This window comes from Peromyscus californicus, unplaced genomic scaffold (assembly GCF_007827085.1).
Source record: "Peromyscus californicus insignis strain IS unplaced genomic scaffold, ASM782708v3 Scaffold_8__1_contigs__length_139910024, whole genome shotgun sequence".
NCBI classification, from domain to species: domain Eukaryota; kingdom Metazoa; phylum Chordata; class Mammalia; order Rodentia; family Cricetidae; genus Peromyscus; species Peromyscus californicus.
The window spans coordinates 70,752,864-70,771,036 of record NW_026294606.1 but is presented as its reverse complement, the minus strand read 5'-3'; the positions used below and the strand labels follow the sequence as shown (position 1 = coordinate 70,771,036).

The following is an 18,173-nucleotide window of genomic DNA, read 5'->3' as shown; positions in this document are numbered from 1 at the left end:
CATTTATTCTCTCTGCACAATAAACGTGGTTTTTTTTTTTGTTGTTATTGTCGTTTTGGTTTTTGTTAGTCTCGTTGTATAACTCGGGCTAGTCTAGAACTCACTCTGTAGACCAGGCTAGCTTTAAAGCAGATTCTCTGGCTTCTGCCTCCAGAGTGCTGGGGTTAAAGATGAGCATCGTTGTGCCTGGCAAGAAGAGTATTCTTCATGTCAATTTTATTTTGGTAGTCTGCTATTTATAAAGTAGACAGATGATTGAGAAAACAGACGAGTACATGAAAAGGATGATAATAACTACCATCTTAGTCATGGCCCATCTGACTTCACATGTAGCATAGAGTCTAATTTAAAATTTCAATCTAACAGTTCAGTGACTATAACAAATATTGATTAACTTCTTACTAGGCACTAGGCACTGTGCTTAGTGTTTTTGATGAGCATATTTTATTTTAAAAAATCGTACAGCATTGGCAGGGGTAGAGGCCATTTCTCAGACCTGGCGAAATGGCGATTTTCTATCTATGACATTTCTTTCTTTTTTAAATTGTTTATTTATTTTTATGTGTATGGATGTTTTGTATGCATGTATCTCTGTGCACCGTGTGAGTGTTTGGTGCCCACAGAGGTCAGAAGAGGGCACTGGATCCCTGGGAACTGGAGTTAGAGATGTTTGTGAGCCACCATGTAGGTGCTGAGAATCAAACGTGGGTCCTCTGGAAGAGCAAGTGCTCTAACCACTGGAAAAAGTCTCCAGTCCTAACATTCCTTTTTTGAGACAGGGCCTCATGTAGCCTCAGGATAGCCTTAAATCAACCATGTAGTTGTAGTGATCCTCCTGTTTCCATCTCCTTTCTGGTGGCATTGTTGGTGTGTGCTACCACACCTGGTTTTATGTGGTCCTGGGGTTTGAATCCAGAACTTTACCAATTAGGCTAGATGCCTAGCCCTGTTGATAACAATTTTAACTCTGGTCTGCGAGAGTAAGATCCTATTTCCTTCCGTAGTTTGTGTGATGATAAAACCTTTAGGGAGCCATCACAGAAAAATATAAAGGAGACACAATTTGCTACACTAAGTCAGAGGCATGGGGACAGATTCAAGAACTCTTTGGAGACAAAATCAGGAGTTGATGGCTGGGTTAGGGTATAGGGGAACACTCTAGGTTGACTTTAGGGCACTTGCTGAAAAGATGAGACTATTATCCCTTGAATTGCTCTGTACATAAGGAAATAAAAATCTAGGGAGATTTCAGAGAAACATTTTGACCTGTATACTACTTACGTTGTATCTACATGAGCAAAATTTAATGAAGCGAGGTAAACTGGGTGAATAAGTCTTTTTATAAGGAAGCGAGAGAATGAACATCTGTTGTATTTACCCACTTTGTTTTACGGCTGTGCATAAAGACTCCTAGCCATATTTACAACTTGTCCTTTAGGACTTTTGTAACTCACTGTGGCTGAAAGAAAGGATACCATTCACACAGATAGATGTTTTAGTTTTCTGTCGCTGCTGTTACAACACAATTAATTGAAACCCAAATGGCTTACTTCTCATTAGACCCTACTTTTTAAAGGTTCTGCTTCCTAATAGTGCCACAGGCTGAGGTCAAAGTCTTTATGATATAGGGTCTTGATGGTGTGGTATGGTTCTGTGTCCAAAATATAGTATCATGTAAAGTAAGAAATTCACGGGGTGGGGGGTTGGGGGTGGGAGATATTATTTTGCCTGCCATCATCCCTTCTGGGATAGAGACCCCTAAAATAAAGTGCAAGATAAGGGGTTAGCATTCATCCTTCCTTCTTCTGTTTCCAAAGTTGGGAAGGTTTTGCGTAGATCCACCTCATCATCAAGGTTCAGTATTTAGAGATGCTTTGATATTCGGGAATTGAGCTGATTTTGGTGAATCTTGTCATTTGTTGAGACGTTTTTTCATCATTTGAAGTTCGCTGCTATGTCATGCCATGTTGGGGGATGACATTAACATAACAGTAAAAACAGAATATTATACAAAACAGAAAGTCAGGGTGATCACTTTGGAGTCCTCACATTAGATGTCCTCGAGTTCTTGGGAGTAGGATAATCCACCACAGCTATGTCCAAGTAACTGCTTATCAAAGCCACTAGTTAGTCTTTGGTAATACTAGTGACTCTTTAAAATGCCCGATTTTGAGTTCAATTTATATAGCTTAAATAATCATTGTCTATGGCAGATTCTTTATAAACAGACCCCGTAGGGAAAAGTAAACCCATCTGAGAACTTTATCTAACTTCTAAGTACAGAAGCCTTTTTATGAAGGGGACTAATAATGGCCCATTATTTTTTTTTTACCTCTGTGGCCATGCCAGCAAAAAGGACAAAGTGGATGTGCTGGCGTACAGTGACCACAGGGCAGAATTTCTAGGCTGGTCAAGTAAAAAAAGACGTGAGGGCAGAGGTCTCCCTGGTGGAACAACTAAATCATTTTATCTGCTTGAAGGAAGAAGGCTAGGCCAGAGGACAGGTTTCAGCCAAGTTCCAGGGTTTTGGTTTGGGAAATAAAGAAGTCCTTGTAGAGACAGATGGGATCTGAGTTCTCTCAACATGGCATTAAGAAACTTAGAAGCTGGCTTGATGCACAAAACAACGAGTCAGAGAAACAGACTCAGGAGGGAAACCGTGCCCAGGAGTCACTGTTTATCCTTCAAAGAATAACACATGACAGTTAATTCCAGTGTTAAGGTGTGCACTTGTCTATACTTTCAGTCAACATTTAATTAGTACTTACTGTATGTCAATCACTGTGATGGGTGGCTGATTTTGTCAGAAATTATACAGTTTATAATAAGCTATAAACGTCACCACCATTTTACTCCTGAATTCTGTGCTCAGTATTTAAGAATAAGGTATTTACATCTTACAACCTGCAGTTCCAAAAACCTAATGCTAAAAAAAAAAAATTAAGAAAAATTGCTGTCCTCTAGGAGATTACTCTTTTGCCCACAGGCATCTTTAATGATCTTTGAGGTGTTTTTAAGGATAAGTGGTACTCTCTGATAGCAAATTATCCTTTTATTTGCTTTGAAGGTGGGTTTGTGGACACAGCAGTGAGTGGTTAGAGCCGTTGGATTTGGAGACTATGTTTAAAGAAGTTACCCTCTTGGGAAAAGTCAAACAGCCGGGTATTATTCTGAATATGTTCATGGCGCAGCCTGCCTGAGAGGCTTGGCAATCAATAGTTGTCCCCAGAAAAAGGTGCAGCTCTGATTTTTCTTGAAGTGACAGAAATATTTGTCACAGAAGTTGCTAAGTGGCATGACTGAATCTTAATCCTCTTGCTAGGAAAGGAATGTGTTTGTTACAACCAATTTATGATAATCCTAGCCGATTTGCGATTTGCGTGGTGCTTACAGAGAGAGGCCTGGGAGGTTGAAGCGCTTACCGACTGCTGACTCACTTAATCCTCGCTCCAGAAGGGTCAGAGCTATTTTGTAACTGCTGTCAGCCCCATTCTGGAGATGAGAAGATTGAGTCAAAGGGAAGCTCAGCATTGGCAGAATGCCACAAAGCCAGAAAGAAGCAGGGACAGGCACAAAATATAGTTAACATGGCTCCGTTTGTTTGCTTCTCATAAACGAATCCAATAATTTCGAGATTATCATTAAAATGAAAGAAAAAATCATTGCTGTTTTGTCCGGGTCCTTCCTACCCTTAGCTTGATTTTCTGGCTCTTCTGGTTTGGATGTTGGGTTTGTAATTGCTTCTCTGAGCTCAGGAGAAGAACTTTTCTCAGATCTTCGTGTTACTTAATTGCAAAACAATATGTTGTATACACTCAAAATGAACACCGACTGTATTAATCAAGAGAGGCTTGATTCTGGCCTATAATGACCAGTCGCTCTCCAATGACATAAAAAGTATAAAAAGTGCGGCGACTAGGGGGCACCAAGAAAGCTTCCTCATCCAGGGTCGTAGGACTTCAGGCAGGCTCTATAGACTCATTTTCTCTGTCCAGCGGTGGTGGGAGCCAGGTGACTTAAGGGGGTGTACCGGAGATTTGAGTCTCTCGTTCCCGCGAACCTCCCAGTTCCAGGCCGAGCTTGTCTTCAGCCCTAGGCGGAGAGAAAGCCTCATCGCAGGCAGGGAGTCTTGGCCAGTGTGCTGGGCGACACCATGCAGCGCTGGCCCCCCTGAGCCTTAGGAGGAGCTCGGGCACATCTTTGGCCGACCTCTGGGTGTCAGGGACATCACCCTGGAGTGAGGGGGGGGGGGGGGGGCGGGCGGGCATCCATCTCAGGAAGAAGAGAGAGGAAGGGGGCTGGAAGTGCGCGGGTTTGAGCTTTTCCGGGGCTCCAGTTACCCCCAGCTCTGACCTCCCCCGCCTGACTTGCTCTGGCGCCGCCGCCCACCTGGGCGTCCGAGGCTGCTGCGGCGTGGGTGCTGGCTCCCCAGGCCTCATTGGGTGGCTGGCTGTGTGCGGAGTTCTCCGGGTCCCTAGCTTCCTCCCCTATCCAGCCCCCCCCCCCCCCCCCCCCCCGCGCGCCGCCCTCTGTCCCCTAGTGCCAGACAGGCTGGTTCTCTGCCCCTTGGGTCGGTGCGCGCTGGTGGGTTTGGCCTGCGCGGCGGCGGCGGCGGCGGCGGCGGCGGCGGCGGCGGTGGCGGTGGCGGGGGAGCGAGTGAGCGAGCGCGAGGGGCGGGCGCGAGTGGTTGTGAGTCACCGGTACCTGGAGCGCTAGCGACGCAGAGCCAGCGGCGCACAGCCCGAGTCGGGAGCCGAGCGCCAGCGTCTCAGAGTGCGGCCGGCCCCAGGCCCCGCCGCGCCCCCTTGCACCCCACCAGACCAGTTCGCCCGCGCTTGGAGCCCTTCTGCTTGCCCCGAGGTGGCACGGGGCTCGCCGGGGGATGTCACAGCGGCTCCCCGGAGCCCCCAGCCACCGCCGCAGCAACAGCCACCGCCCGCGGGAACCGCGACAATGAATCCCCAGTGCGCCCGCTGCGGAAAAGTGGTGTATCCCACGGAGAAAGTCAACTGCCTCGATAAGGTGAGCAAGGGGGCGCCTGGCCAGCCAGCCCGGACCTGCCGGGCGCCCGGCTGCACCTGCTCCAAGAAGTTTTGGCACCTGGGTTAGAAAGATGAGTAGGTTGGTATGTGTCCTGGGTCTTGGCCCAGGTTGAGGATGCTCGAAGGAAGACCCCTGTCGCTGTGTCTGAGACCTCTACGATCAGATGATAAGGGTGTTGGAACTAGGAAAGGCTTTTGTCCCGGGTGTAGGGTGCGCGACATCCACACAGCTGCCTTGAAGGACGCATGGCAGCCCCGGCACGGAGGAGCCAGGATGGGTACCCAGTAGATAGGCTGAGCCATCCTGGAGCCAAGCTGAGAACCCAGGAGCTAGGCTGAGCACCCAGCAGCCAGGCTGAGTCACCCACGAGCCAGGCTGAGAATGGGGGGTGGGGGGCAGTTGACAAGCCGCGCCCCCTCCCCCGTTCAGTCTGTCCCTCCCTCCCCACTGCACGGACCTTGGCACCTTCATCTCATCCAGTCCCTAACTGTTCTGGTGACAACGGCTTTAGGAAAAGGCAATTAGCAATTAACATGTTGTGGGGCGCCGCTGCCGCAGTGCTAAGAATAATCCCTCTAGGAAAGACCCAGCCCGGTGTAGCAAGCTGAGCCACCGGGCGCCTAGTCCACCAGGGTAAATTCCAGAGGAAGTGGCTTTAGCCTGGTCTCAGCAGCTCTGCCCTTCCTGGGTGTGGATGGAGTTGAACAGCCTACAAGACAGACCCAGTGCGATCCCTGGTGACTGACAATTGAAACCAGCGTAGGCAGTCCCAGTGAAATTTGCTTTGGTGTTACAAATGCCTCTGTAGAGTAAGCTGTCTCCCAGACACAGACGGCGTTTTGCAATTTAGTGGAAGCTGGGCGGGGATGGGGACAAGGGTACTTACATAGTCCACCTCTGCTACTGTGGGTTGTCTGACTTCCGGTGGACACGTGTGTGAAAATCCTACAAACACAACATTTAGACGTTTGGAAAGAGAACCACTTTCATTTTAAAGCCGCACCACCCGTCCCGTTTCTCCATTAACGGACTTCAGGGTTCCTTTTCGGCTGTAATATGGATAGACCCTTGGCATTTCTTCCATTGTGAGCCGGCAGTGGTGGGATTAATTTAAAAATGAACTTTAATAGCTGCCTGAGTTCTTTGCAGAACTGGAAATAGATAAGCGTGGGCTACTACCTACGGTCATTTCCTGGTAGTGTTATGATATGGGCTGCCTTCTCTGCCGGTTCTGTCCAGAGCTGGTATTGCAATGGAATATTAAGTATTGTTTTTGTTTTTCTTTCCTTCTTAGTATTGGCATAAAGGATGCTTCCATTGCGAGGTCTGCAAGATGGCTCTCAACATGAACAACTACAAAGGCTATGAAAAGAAACCCTATTGCAATGCGTAAGTTCTGCCAGTGTGCTGTGCCAGGTGTAGCCCAGCAGGAGAGCTTAAGTTAGTAGACATGGCCCTTCTGAAGAACTGACTCACTGTGCCACCCAGGTGTTCAGGTGGCCAGTGACCTGTTTCTACCACAGACTCCATGGTCGCTTACTATGTTGAAGGTTCTGTATTTATGTCCTGCTAACGTGTAGGGTAATTTGTGTGACATTTCCACCAGGTTAGCTTTTGAAGTTCACAGCATTTCCGACTTAGGGACATTTATTAGAAGCTTGAGAACTTACCCACTGAGAATGTGTGGGCTCTGACATGCATGTCAGGTAGATTCCATTTTAATCATATGTCAATTTCCATTTTAATCATAGGATGTTGCTATCTTGCAATTTTATATCTGAACCTAGTTGCTAGGGAAGGAAGTCTCGTTTGCTTGTTCTTCACTGAGACCGCCCCAGGTATTCTGGGGTTTGAACAGGGAATGAAAGAATCGTGATGTGATTCCTACCTGGTTAGTATCAGATCTGCTGTCATAGACTTTCTGTAGGAGACAGGGTACTTCCGGCTGCCCAGTGGTAGGTGGGGAAATAAAGCAGTGGTACTTTCTTTGACAGGCTCCCCTGAGGGCATGTTCTAGGCAATATTAGCTAGCATTGACACAGTGTTTACCATGAGTCAGGCCATGCTTAGAGTACTTTATGAATACCAAGTTATTTAATCTTTGGTAAATCCTACGAGTAATGGGGGGCATTAATATTATTCCCCTCCATAACAGGGAATGAAACTAAATGGAGGAGCTAAGCTTCAGAATGGGGCTCAGATCACTTCTAGAGGCTGTAAGTGGCTCCACATTGGGCAGAAGCTCCCAAGGCTCTCTTGTTGTCTTGGGACCTGTGCTGCTTTATTTTCCTGAGCATCCCGCCTGTCACACAGTGGTTTCACTGTGGGCTTTGAGTTCTGAGTGTTGATCCTTCCTCTTCCCAGTTCCCCTGTGGTCATGGCCAGGCCTAGAGATGGCTGGGAGACCTCTGGACAGACACTAATGTTTTAGCTGGAATATTGGCAGAAACCCCTCTTCCCCAGAGTGTTTAAAGCAGCTCCACAGGTCTCTGGGAGACTGAGGTCCGACTGTCTTCATCTTGTATAGAGAGTATATCACAGTCAGCAGACATTTGGTGAACAAACAGTGTGCTCAGACCTCTGGTGCAGAGCTTAAAAAATACCTGGGATCTGGGGGGATGGTTTGGTGAGTAAGAGCACTTGCAGCATAAGCATCAGCACCCATAACCTTAGCATTTTGGGGAGTAGAGACGGGGATCACAGGAGCTTGCTGGCCGTTCACCTAGACAGGTTCCATGAGAGACTCTGTGTCGAGGGAACAAGGTGGAGAGTGACAACTGGTATTCTCCTCTAGTCTCCTTGCGTGTGCATGTAAGTTTCACATACATACACACATGCACATACACACAGTATGGTGGAGAATTACAGTTTTTTTTTTCTTTGTAGTTGGAATTTTCTTTGGGCTGCCAAACAGTTCCCAATATAAAGACATGGAGACTTATTAGTTTATCAATTCTTGGCCTTAGCTTAAGCTTGTCTCACTAGCTCTTTTAGCTTAATTTAACCAGTTTCTATTTATCTACATTTTGCCTCAGGGCTTTTTATCTTTCTTTTATTCCGTATGTCCTACTTTACTACTTCCTCCATGTCTGTCTGCCTGGCCCCTGGTGTCTCCCTGTAGTCTCTTTTCTTTTTTCCCTGAGCCTAAATTCCTCCTCCTCCTTACTTTCCCTGCCCAGAAGTCCCTCCTATACCTTCTTCCTTGCTATTGGCTGTTCAGCTTTTTTTTAGACCAATCAGGTGACTTAGGCAAGCAAGGTAAAACAGCAACACATCTTTACATAGTTAAACAAATGCAACACATCTTTGCATAGTTAAACAAATCTTCTACAACATTTCTTGAGTTTCTTTCTGGTCTAGTTTAGTGCTCACAGGTAGACAGATGCTTTCCAAGAAATTAGAATTTTGAGGACTGAAGAGAATTCAGGAATTCCTTGGATAAGTATAGTACAGATATTCTTTGAATCTGTTTTCAACCCTCCCAGACCCCATACCATACTGAGAAAATCTAAAGCAAAAATGAGATTGTGCGGGCCATGGTCTTCCGCCTCCTTAAGAAGGATAAACAGTTTCAAGTCAAAGGCAGGTGCAGCAAGGAGAGGATAAGGGGTTCACAGCACATAAAAAAGATAATTGTTCTTTAGGTAAAGGAAAGTCAACCATCCTTCCTGTAACTGTTTAGCTTGTGGCCTAAAGTGGATCCCTGGGGCTTGCTGACCAGCTAGTCTAGTATACATGTTGAGTTCCAGGCTCATTTCAAAAACTAACTAGATAGACAACTCCTGAGGAATGATACCTGTGGTTGACCTCTGGCCTTCACATGCATGCTCATATACATGTGCCTAGATGTATATGAACACACACATTCAAATGAGCACATATACACACAGAGACACATACACACACACACACACACACACACACACACACACACACACACATGCACACAGACACATTCTAAAAGGAAAAACAAGAAGCAAGTGAAGTCATCTTTCTGGGCCAACTCAAAAGTTCAGTGCTTTCTGCTTAGCTCAGCTCCATTCTATGAAAGAGTCCCAGAGTGTGCGGCAAGGTTTGAACAGGTTGGGAAAGGCTGGTTTGAACTATGACTTAACAGTGAATTAGTGCCAAGAAACACTGGGATTTGGACCCTAAAACAACAGAACTCCATCAATAGGAAATACCCTGCTGTGAGGTTTCTAGGCTTGAGTATTAGTTTTTAATAATTTTAGATATCTCTAAATTAAATATTTACAGATTTTCTGTTTCTGATGATTCTAGTACTTTGTTAGTAATTTGAACTAGAAGTTTTAAGAGTACCACCTGGCTCTTTTGCTTATTATTGAACTTGGCAGTTCACTTTATTGAACAGCTAAAAGGAAGGTAGGAGTCTATCTTTCTCGGGTGAATGAGAGAGCTGATGTCTTGTTATGTGTCTCATTTAGCTCAGGTTTGCATCCTATCTTAGCATACTTTCTCCAGAAAGCAAGGCTTCCCCAGTTGCAGGTTCTGTTTGCCATGATGTTTCCAGGCTCAGAGGTCTCTGCTGTTCTCAGCCCATATTTTTCTGAGGGCATGCGTCGCCGTGTGATCTGGCCCATGCGGATTCCCCTCTGGGGATCCCATGCATCTGTTCTAATTCAGGTGGTGCTTGTCAGTCAATTGTCTCCTGTAGTTTCTGACAGAAGGGCGGCCGTCATTTCTCTGGGTCAGTGGTGGAAAATTGATGCTCTAATGAATTAAGCTCCAAGAAAATGAAGCGTTTTCTGTCTGTCCATGGAAAGCAACGGTGTAGCTGTGCCTAGTTTGGTTCGGTAGTTGATGCACACATACGCTTGTGTCACTTTTTAATGTGAGAGCCTTAAAAGGAGAATGCAGTCATTAGTATCTGAGGCATATAGGGTCCAGCAACCCCTCCCCTCTGTCTATAGGAATATTGGTAGATACTCAGGCCCTTAGGGAAAAGGATGTAGTATTTGCATACCTCCCACATACTATAAGTCACCTCTAGATTACTTATGTCCCAGCATGGTGTAAATGCTGTGCAAACAGTGCTCATGCTGTATTGTTTAGGAAGTGATGACAGGAAAAGGCCTGCACATGGTTAGTAGAGACACATATTTTCCAGTAGTATTCATCCATGAATAGTTGAACCTGCAGCTATTGCTGTCCCAGGTAAGGAGGGCAGATTTTACATTGGTCATCTGTGTGCTTCTCATCTGCAATCAACTTTTATTAATGTTTTGTCAATTTTACTTCATATTCTTCCTCATACATCTAATTCTATACATTTTAAATATTGTTAGGCCATTGGCCAGTTTCATATTTTGTCATATTTCATCCTTAAACATGATATCATGCACTAAGAATAAGAATATTTTCTTCAAGAGTCACAGAACCATTTCATGTGTAAGGAAATAAAATTCATAATATTTATATTTGGTCCATGTTTAACTTGCATTTCTTTCATTGTCCTAAGATTCTCTTTTTCAGTTTGTGTGTGGGAGTGTGTGCAAATGTGTGCATGTTTTATACTGGGATCCAATCAAGGTGCATAGTTTACATTTAGTTGTTAGGAAAATACCAACTTTTCCTGGTTACGACAAGTTCAATGTCAGGCATTCAATTTTTGCTATCAATTCTCTTGGCTTCAATAGTCTCTTAAGAGAGTTTTCAGGCAGAGTACTTATATAGTATTTTCTTTTAGACAGTAGCATGCATAATTAGCTTGAGACCCTTTGAAATAAATATTAACATTGTGCTTAAAAATTTGAAAGCATAAGCGGAGGCATTCTCTTTGTAATTGATACCTGAGGGCATCTTTTTTTAATGGAGTGAGGCAGTGAATACTTCTTGGGTTTAGATGCGTTGCTTGTTTATATTCTCATGTGTTCAGAGAAGAAATAAGTATTCTGTTTGCTTTCATGCAAAGGAGGACATGTATAAAATATAATTTACATGGTATTTACATTTTGATCTTTTTTATAGGATGATCAAAATAGAGTATAGACTCGATGTGAGATTGGACACAATGCACATTTAGTTCCTAACACAGCAGTGCACACTATTAAAATATTTAAAAACAAACTGGTCTACTTGAGGACGTGCCATGTTTTCATAAGCCTTTATATTTCATAAGCCGGCAGTGGATTCTTGTTTAGCACATTCAGGATTTTCTGCATCTTAGAACTTGCAAAGCAAAGAGGACTAAGCAATGTTCTTACTGCCTAGAGGTGCTGGGAAAATAACACGAGATGATTAGACAAAAAACACAGCTTGTATTTATGCGTGAATTATATGCCAAGCTAAACTACAAACATTCTGATACCCCACATGCCACACAAAGAATATAAACCCCAAGGCCATTTGTCAAATTATTTAATTTATTGTGTGTGAAAGTCAAATTTGCATTTATTATGTGTTTGCAAAAAAATATATTGGTTCTTAGAATTTTCTGAGAAGGCATTATTGCTTAGAAGTAGCAATATCAGTGACTGGCCTTTAATATGCTGCCACCAAGTGTCACATTATCTTAGGTCTAGGGAAGGACCAGACAATGATGCAATAGTTTAATATGACCTTGCCAATATTTTCCCCAAGTCATTCCTTCTGTAGATTTGTGTGTGTGTGTGTGTGTGTGTGTGTGTGTGTGTGTGTGTGTGTGTAAGGGGCTGGGGTTGAACATTTGTCCCGACTGTGTCAAATGTATTTTTAATTGTGAAGTAAAAACAAAAACAAACAAACAAAAAAACCCCAAACGATCCCAAACCCACAGATATCTGTGCTAAGTACATTTAGTCACCTTTCAGTAAGATTCCCTCCCACCAAAGAGTCTCACTTAACATGATTTTGTTAGACTTTTGAAAATGAAGCAGCAGGAGCTGTGTGCTGCATTTGCTGTCTCTCTCTGGCTGCATTAGCATTTCCCCTTGTGAATATTCATTGGCTAGCTCCAGCCTGGAAGACGCTGAGCTGGGCGCTGCTCATTAAGAGCCACCCAGAATGGTCAGTGCGCTTCTGCCAGCCTGTCTTGCGGGTGCATATCTGGGCCAAGGCTCCTCTGGCTCCCACTCAGCTCTTCTCTGTGCTAACTCCTTGTTAGTACTCTTTCTTAGGTTATCAGAGGACAGGGAAGGGAAAGTAATGAAATGTAAACCTGAGCTCCACGCCCACCCCACCTCCTGTTTCCCTTATCTCTGTCTGCGCCTTCCAAATTTGGTCCTCTAACACTCGGTGGCCTCAGGTTATTTCAAGGGGATTTGTGAGTTTCCTCTACTAAGTGAGCAGTAGTTACTGAAGAAGGTTTCCTGAACTCCAGCCTGTCGTTGGCACTTTGGAGCATGGCCTAGATGGGTTTGAATCCTGACACCATCTTGTCCTATAGCACAAGTCTTTGGATGGTTTATTCTTCCTCTATAAAGCAAGAGCAGTAATAGCATGTGTTATTTACTTTTCTAAATGTGGGACAAAATGCCTGAAAGCGGCGACTTCAGAGAGGAGAGATTTATTTGACTCACAGGTCCAGATGGCAGAGCCTGTCACAGTGGGGAAGACGTGGAAGTGGGGGGCTTGTCGATAGTCACATGGTGGTGGCAGACCAGAAGCAGAGTGAGAAAGTGGGTGTGGCTGTAGCTCTCGAGGTCCACCCACTAGTGTCCTGTATCCAGACAATTGGTCCAGTTTCATGAAGGTTCAGTAGCTTCCCACAATAGCGTCACCAGCTGGAGACCAAGTGTTCACACACAAACCTGTGTGTGTGTGTGTGTGTGTGTGTGTGTGTGTGTTGGTACACATTTACACCATAACCTGCCAAACTCACAGCGCCAGGTGAAGACTGGGAAAGCTCAGGACCAGCCCATAGCTGACCTTTATTAGGCAGTGGTTTCCTTTTCACAGTGGGAGATTTTTGAGGGGCAAAGAAAAAGTACAGGAAGATGGAGAAGCATAGAACATAAATAATAGCAGTGACTCTAATAGACAGAGTCATATTGAAGTAAGTGTGTGCGTGTGCGCAAGTGTGTGTATGGTGCTGGGGATCGAACCTGGGGCCTCATATATGCTCGGCAAGCACTGTCTCAAAAAGCCACACCACTAACCCCCCATACCAATTTTTCACACTGTGGAATGCCGTTTCTGTAACCAGAACTGGAGGAAAGTCATGAAGTAGCAACACAGAGAAAACATGAGAGTGCATTTAAGTGTTAAAAGTTTGAGACAGGCTAGTCTGTAGTTATGCCCTGTGCACCAGAGAGCACGCAGAGTTGCGGGTGGATACAGTGAGGAGCAGTGTGTTAATGGGCTGGAAGTGATCTCTTCATGGACTTCAGTGGCTGTTGTCTTCACAGTCCGCCATCGTGCTAGCCCCACCCTTTTCCCAGGGGCCAACCTGGCACCCCAGTCCCTCGATCAGCTGTGGCACACCCATATCATGCTGTGTGGGATCCATGTGGTTCTCCATCTGTGTCCACTCAGGGAGGGGAGTGTTCTTTTTTGCTTACCTGCTTGTCGCCTGAACCTGCCATGTGATGATGCTCAGTTGACATTAAGCTTTTCTTGGGGACTGTGATCATACTAACATCTCAGAGTGTGGACTCTGCGCTTAATCCTAATTCAGCGTGGGGCCTGGCTGGGTTTCTCCTAGGAAGGCAAGCAGAAGTTGGACAATCTAGTAGGAGGGAGGGGTAGGATAGGTTTGGGGAGCCTGAAAGGTGCTTTTTCCAAATCTGAACAGCAAGCGGGGAATGTCCTTATTGACGGGCTAGGCTTGTGAATTCCGGTCTTGAATGTGGTGGGGCTCGCTGTTGCCTAAAGGTTCAGGAGTACTTGGGGAAAGTTTCAGAGAGCATCCCTTATCCATGTTTGTGTGTTTTCATTATAGTTGGTGAAGTGGAAAAATGTCTTCTCCTCAACAGGAACCTTAAGGAGACTTAATGGGTGGGAGGATGTTTGTACCATCCAAACGACACCTATTAGGCACCCACGTGTCAGTCCATCCTGTTATTTATCACAGCAAATTGGTGACATGGCCTAATATTTCTCAGAGATTGGAGAAAATGTCACAGTCTTAAAAGTGACAACTTGGAAGCAAAGACATTGTGGCATGCTGGAGTTCTGCTGAGCACCGACTAGAATATGCCTTGCCTGCCTTGAAGTCTGATACGTCGGGGGAAAAATTAGGTCTTTATTCCTTGACATAAACATTTCTATTAAAGGATGACAGATCTTTCCCTTTCCTCTCCTTGTGTGCCTTGTCCTTCCTCTTCTTGATAACTGAAAAGGAGAGGAGGATGTACTTGATATCACATGAAATGTTCTAGAATATATGTGAAATGTTCTGCTTCTCAGGAACCTCCCCGAGCCACGGACAAAATTTGACTCATTTCATTACCTTCTGAAATGACAGAGGATTGTTTTTACAAACGATGCATGGAATTCCTCGCTATTTGAAAGTATTTCCATAACCAGGCAGTGGGTGGCACACACCTTTAATCCCAGCACACACAGAGAGAAACAGGTGGGTCTCTGTGAGTTCGAGGCCAACCTGGTCTGCAGAGTGAGTTCCAGGACAGTCAGAGCTACACAAAGAAACCAAACAAGACAAAACAAAACAAAAACAAAAACACACAAAAAAGAAAATATTTCCCAAAGGTGCCTTTGATGTGCACCTCTGTCTCTTTATGGTGATATGTTTGATATGGAATGATGTGAGATTAGCAAAGATTCCAAGATAAAGCGCCGGAAATACCTTCCGAATCTTGGTGAAATGCAAGGTCAGTGTGTGATATAGATGTGTGTGCTTGAGGATGTATTGATTATGTGACAGAAGCTGGTGTAAGAGCACAGTGTTGGATGTCTTCCTTAAACATTTTCAGATGAATGTTTTACCAAGTGGTTCCTGAGGAAGTTCGGAAGTGAGAAAGACTCAGACGTTGCTGTGTGTGGCACCCTGTCCTCTGGTGCACTGAGCCCCCCCTTGCAGTCTCTAGGGAAGAGGTCGAATTTTGTTTGCTTTCCGTTTCTGCTACATGGTTAGTGGGCCGAGGCTGATCTGGGCTTTTAGCACTAGAAGTGGGATCTTGAATAATATTTATGAGCTGAGTACCCAGCACCATTCAGAGCCTGAGTAAAAAGGATTGTTATTGATTCTTCTGTGCTCAAGTTTGCTGCTGGAATTCAGCAAAGCTCCTCTAATGATCCAAATGGCTCTTCAGCCCTTTCTGATTGAGACAGGGTAGGGGCGCTGACATAGACGTGGGGGCAGGAAGTTGTGAAAGGACCCGGCTTAAATGTCCGTGGTTGTTTATTGTGGAGTTGGGAACCCAAAGTTAATTGTATTTGTATTTAGCTTTGCATTTTCTTAATGGAGCCCTGGAAGGAGCGACCTTGCAGTGTTTAGCTTCTGTTTACCTTTCTATAATCTGCTGGCTCTTTCTCACTGAATTCTAGGAGGGGCTAGAAGACGACCAGTTCAGTGTGTGCATTCCTAGATCACATGGACTGAGAACTAGGCTGGTGGTCTGTTATGTTCCCGCTTCATCTCAGCGGTCTAAAAAGATTTTTAGACAAGAATCCTTGATTAGCTCCCCTGATGCTCATTATTCATCAAAGGCAGATGCAAACCAACACAGAGAGCTTGGAGCGACAGAGTGATGGTGCCCAGCCAGGGGCTCACAGATCCCAATGACAGAGGGATGTCACAGTGTTGCCTGCTAATACTGAATGTGGTCCTTAAATGTGACTTCATGATCCATTAACTGATCAAGAGAATGATGTCTACCAAATTCAGGCAAGGCACCAGAGCAGCTGCCTTCAGCCAATGCACACACGAATAGAGAAGGCCTGCTCCCACTGGTAACCACAGCTCTAGAGGAGCCAGTGCCCTCTCTGGCCTCCTCACATGCATATACACCCACAGTAACCATAATTAAAAATATGCCGGGCGGTGGTGGCGCACGCCTTTAATCCCAGCACTCGGGAGGCAGAGCCAGGCGGATCTCTGTGAGTTCGAGGCCAGCCTGGACTACCAAGTGAGTTCCAGGAAAGGCGCAAAGCTACACAGAGAAACCCTGTCTCGAAAAACCAAAAAAAAAAAAAAAAAAAAAAAAAAAAAGAAAAATCTTTTTCTAAGAAGAGAAGGCCTGCTTCTTAGGTATTTAAAAAAGAGATTTACTTGTAATTTTTAATTGTGTGTATCTACATGTGGATATGTGCACATGAGTGCAGTTGCCTGCAGAGGCCAGAAGAGGGCATTGGATCCTCTGGAGCTGGTTGTGAGTCACTTGACACAGGTGCTGGAAACCGAACTCAGATCCTATGCAAAAGCAGTGTGCACCTCTGAGCCAGGTCTCTAGTCTCCACAGATGTGTTTTTGGTGGTTTGATGCCTTGGAGAGTTTGTGTCATTCTTTCAAGGCTGCTCTCCCATAGTGTCTCCAGGTTCTTGAACTTCATGCATCCCATCATCTCTCCTTGTTCTCGATCTCCACATCGATCCCTTGGCCGTTCCCAGGTTCGGCTTTTTTTTTTTTTTTTTAAACTGTGTTTGCCCAGTGACCTTACTGTTGTTGCCTAATTGTCCTTGGATTATTCCTTCTGCCACCACAGTTACCTTTCAGTATGTGATTCTGGCCGTAATACTCCCTGTATAGATACATCCGATGGTACTCTTTGCCTACAGAGGAAAGCAAGCTGTGTTTTTGACAGATGTTCACAACTCTCTTTCTTTTACCTTTGTTTCAGCTGCCCCCCTTCTCTCCAGTCACACTGGGCTACTGGCTCTGAGGTCTTCATTCAGTTTCTTAGCTGATGTCTCAATAGCTTCACCTGCAGAATGGGTACAACTATAGACTATTTCTCAGGAGTAAGAATTTATTAGAATGATAAAATGAGCTTAGCAAAATTTTGGGCACACAATAAGGACTAAGTAAAGCTTAGGGACTATTTTATCATGGTTTATCTAAACACCCAGATTTAGTCATTTATTCTTGCTCATGTATGAGTTACTCTGTGTATGAGTTACTTTATCTTCAATGCTATGACTACCTTTGTGAAATACACTGAATGTTTTAGTCACCTATTGGACTTTTCCTTTGTGCATTCATTATAGTTTTTTTTTTTAATCTTTGGCTGTGTGCACGTTGTGTTCGTGTGAGTATGGCTGTGTGTGTACTACAGTATGAATGTGGAGGATGGAGGACACAGCCTTGAGTGTCAATACTCACCTTCCCCCTTGTTTGATACAGTCTTTCATCGCTCACTGCTGTGTATGTCAGGCTAGCTAGCCCACGAGCTTCTGGGGCTTTTCCTGTTTCCGCCTCCCACCTGGCCATTTCTCCAGCATCACCAGTTTTTAATGCCTCAGTTTTACCAGACATTTTCAGGCTCCTCTTGCACCACAGCTGCTTTGGCTACCCCATTTGAGGTGACTTTCTGCTGAGATAGGAACATGGGAATTCTCAGGCTGTGCTTGGAGATGGGGACAAGGAAAGGCAAGTCAACTGTAAGAGATTTGCATCTTTAAGGCACCATTTCTGGCAAATATTGAAGATGTTGAGAGTGAGTGTTGCAATATTGCAAGGCAGTCCTGGAGTTGGCATCGTTCCACAAGTGAAGGGCATGGTCCCCAGCAAGAAGGGTTGCCACTTAAGATTCCAGCCACAGTTAAGGAGTTCTCTGCTACCCGCATTCCTGACTGGCTGGATGGAAATTTCAGAGTGACATCAACTCTTTCAGATATGATAATTAGTTTGGATGAATCACAGATCTCAGCAAGAAGTTAGGAGAGGCATGATCAAAGCACACTGAATGAAATCCCAATAAATTAATTAGAAAGAAAATTGTTTTATCATCCAAGATACAAATCAAGGGGCCGGAGAGATATCTCAACGGGTAAGTGTTTGCTTCATAAGCACAAGGACTTGAGTTCAGATCCCAGCACTCATGTAAACAGTCAGATATATGTGTCTGTTGGAGACAAGGGAGGATTACTGGGGTTTGTTTGCCAGCCAGCAGAGGACAAAAAATGGTGAGCTCTGGGTTCAGCGAGAGACTCTGTTCAAAGGGAATAAGGCACAGAACACAACAGGGGAGCAATCCAGCCTCCTCCTCTGGCTGCTATAAACATGGGCATGT

The 18,173-nt window shown here is 45.0% G+C and overlaps 1 protein-coding gene across 1 annotated transcript in view; it reads left to right on the top strand.

The window, feature by feature from the left end:
- Positions 1-4,719: 4,719 nt before the first annotated feature.
- Positions 4,720-18,173, top strand: part of Nebl (nebulette) — a 365,241-nt gene continuing 351,787 nt past the window's right edge. The window contains exons 1-2 of the mRNA XM_052728302.1: positions 4,720-5,022; positions 6,338-6,432. Of these exons, the coding sequence (XP_052584262.1) occupies positions 4,954-5,022; positions 6,338-6,432 (164 nt within the window). The 5' untranslated portion in view covers positions 4,720-4,953. The remainder of the gene's footprint in view (positions 5,023-6,337; positions 6,433-18,173) is intronic.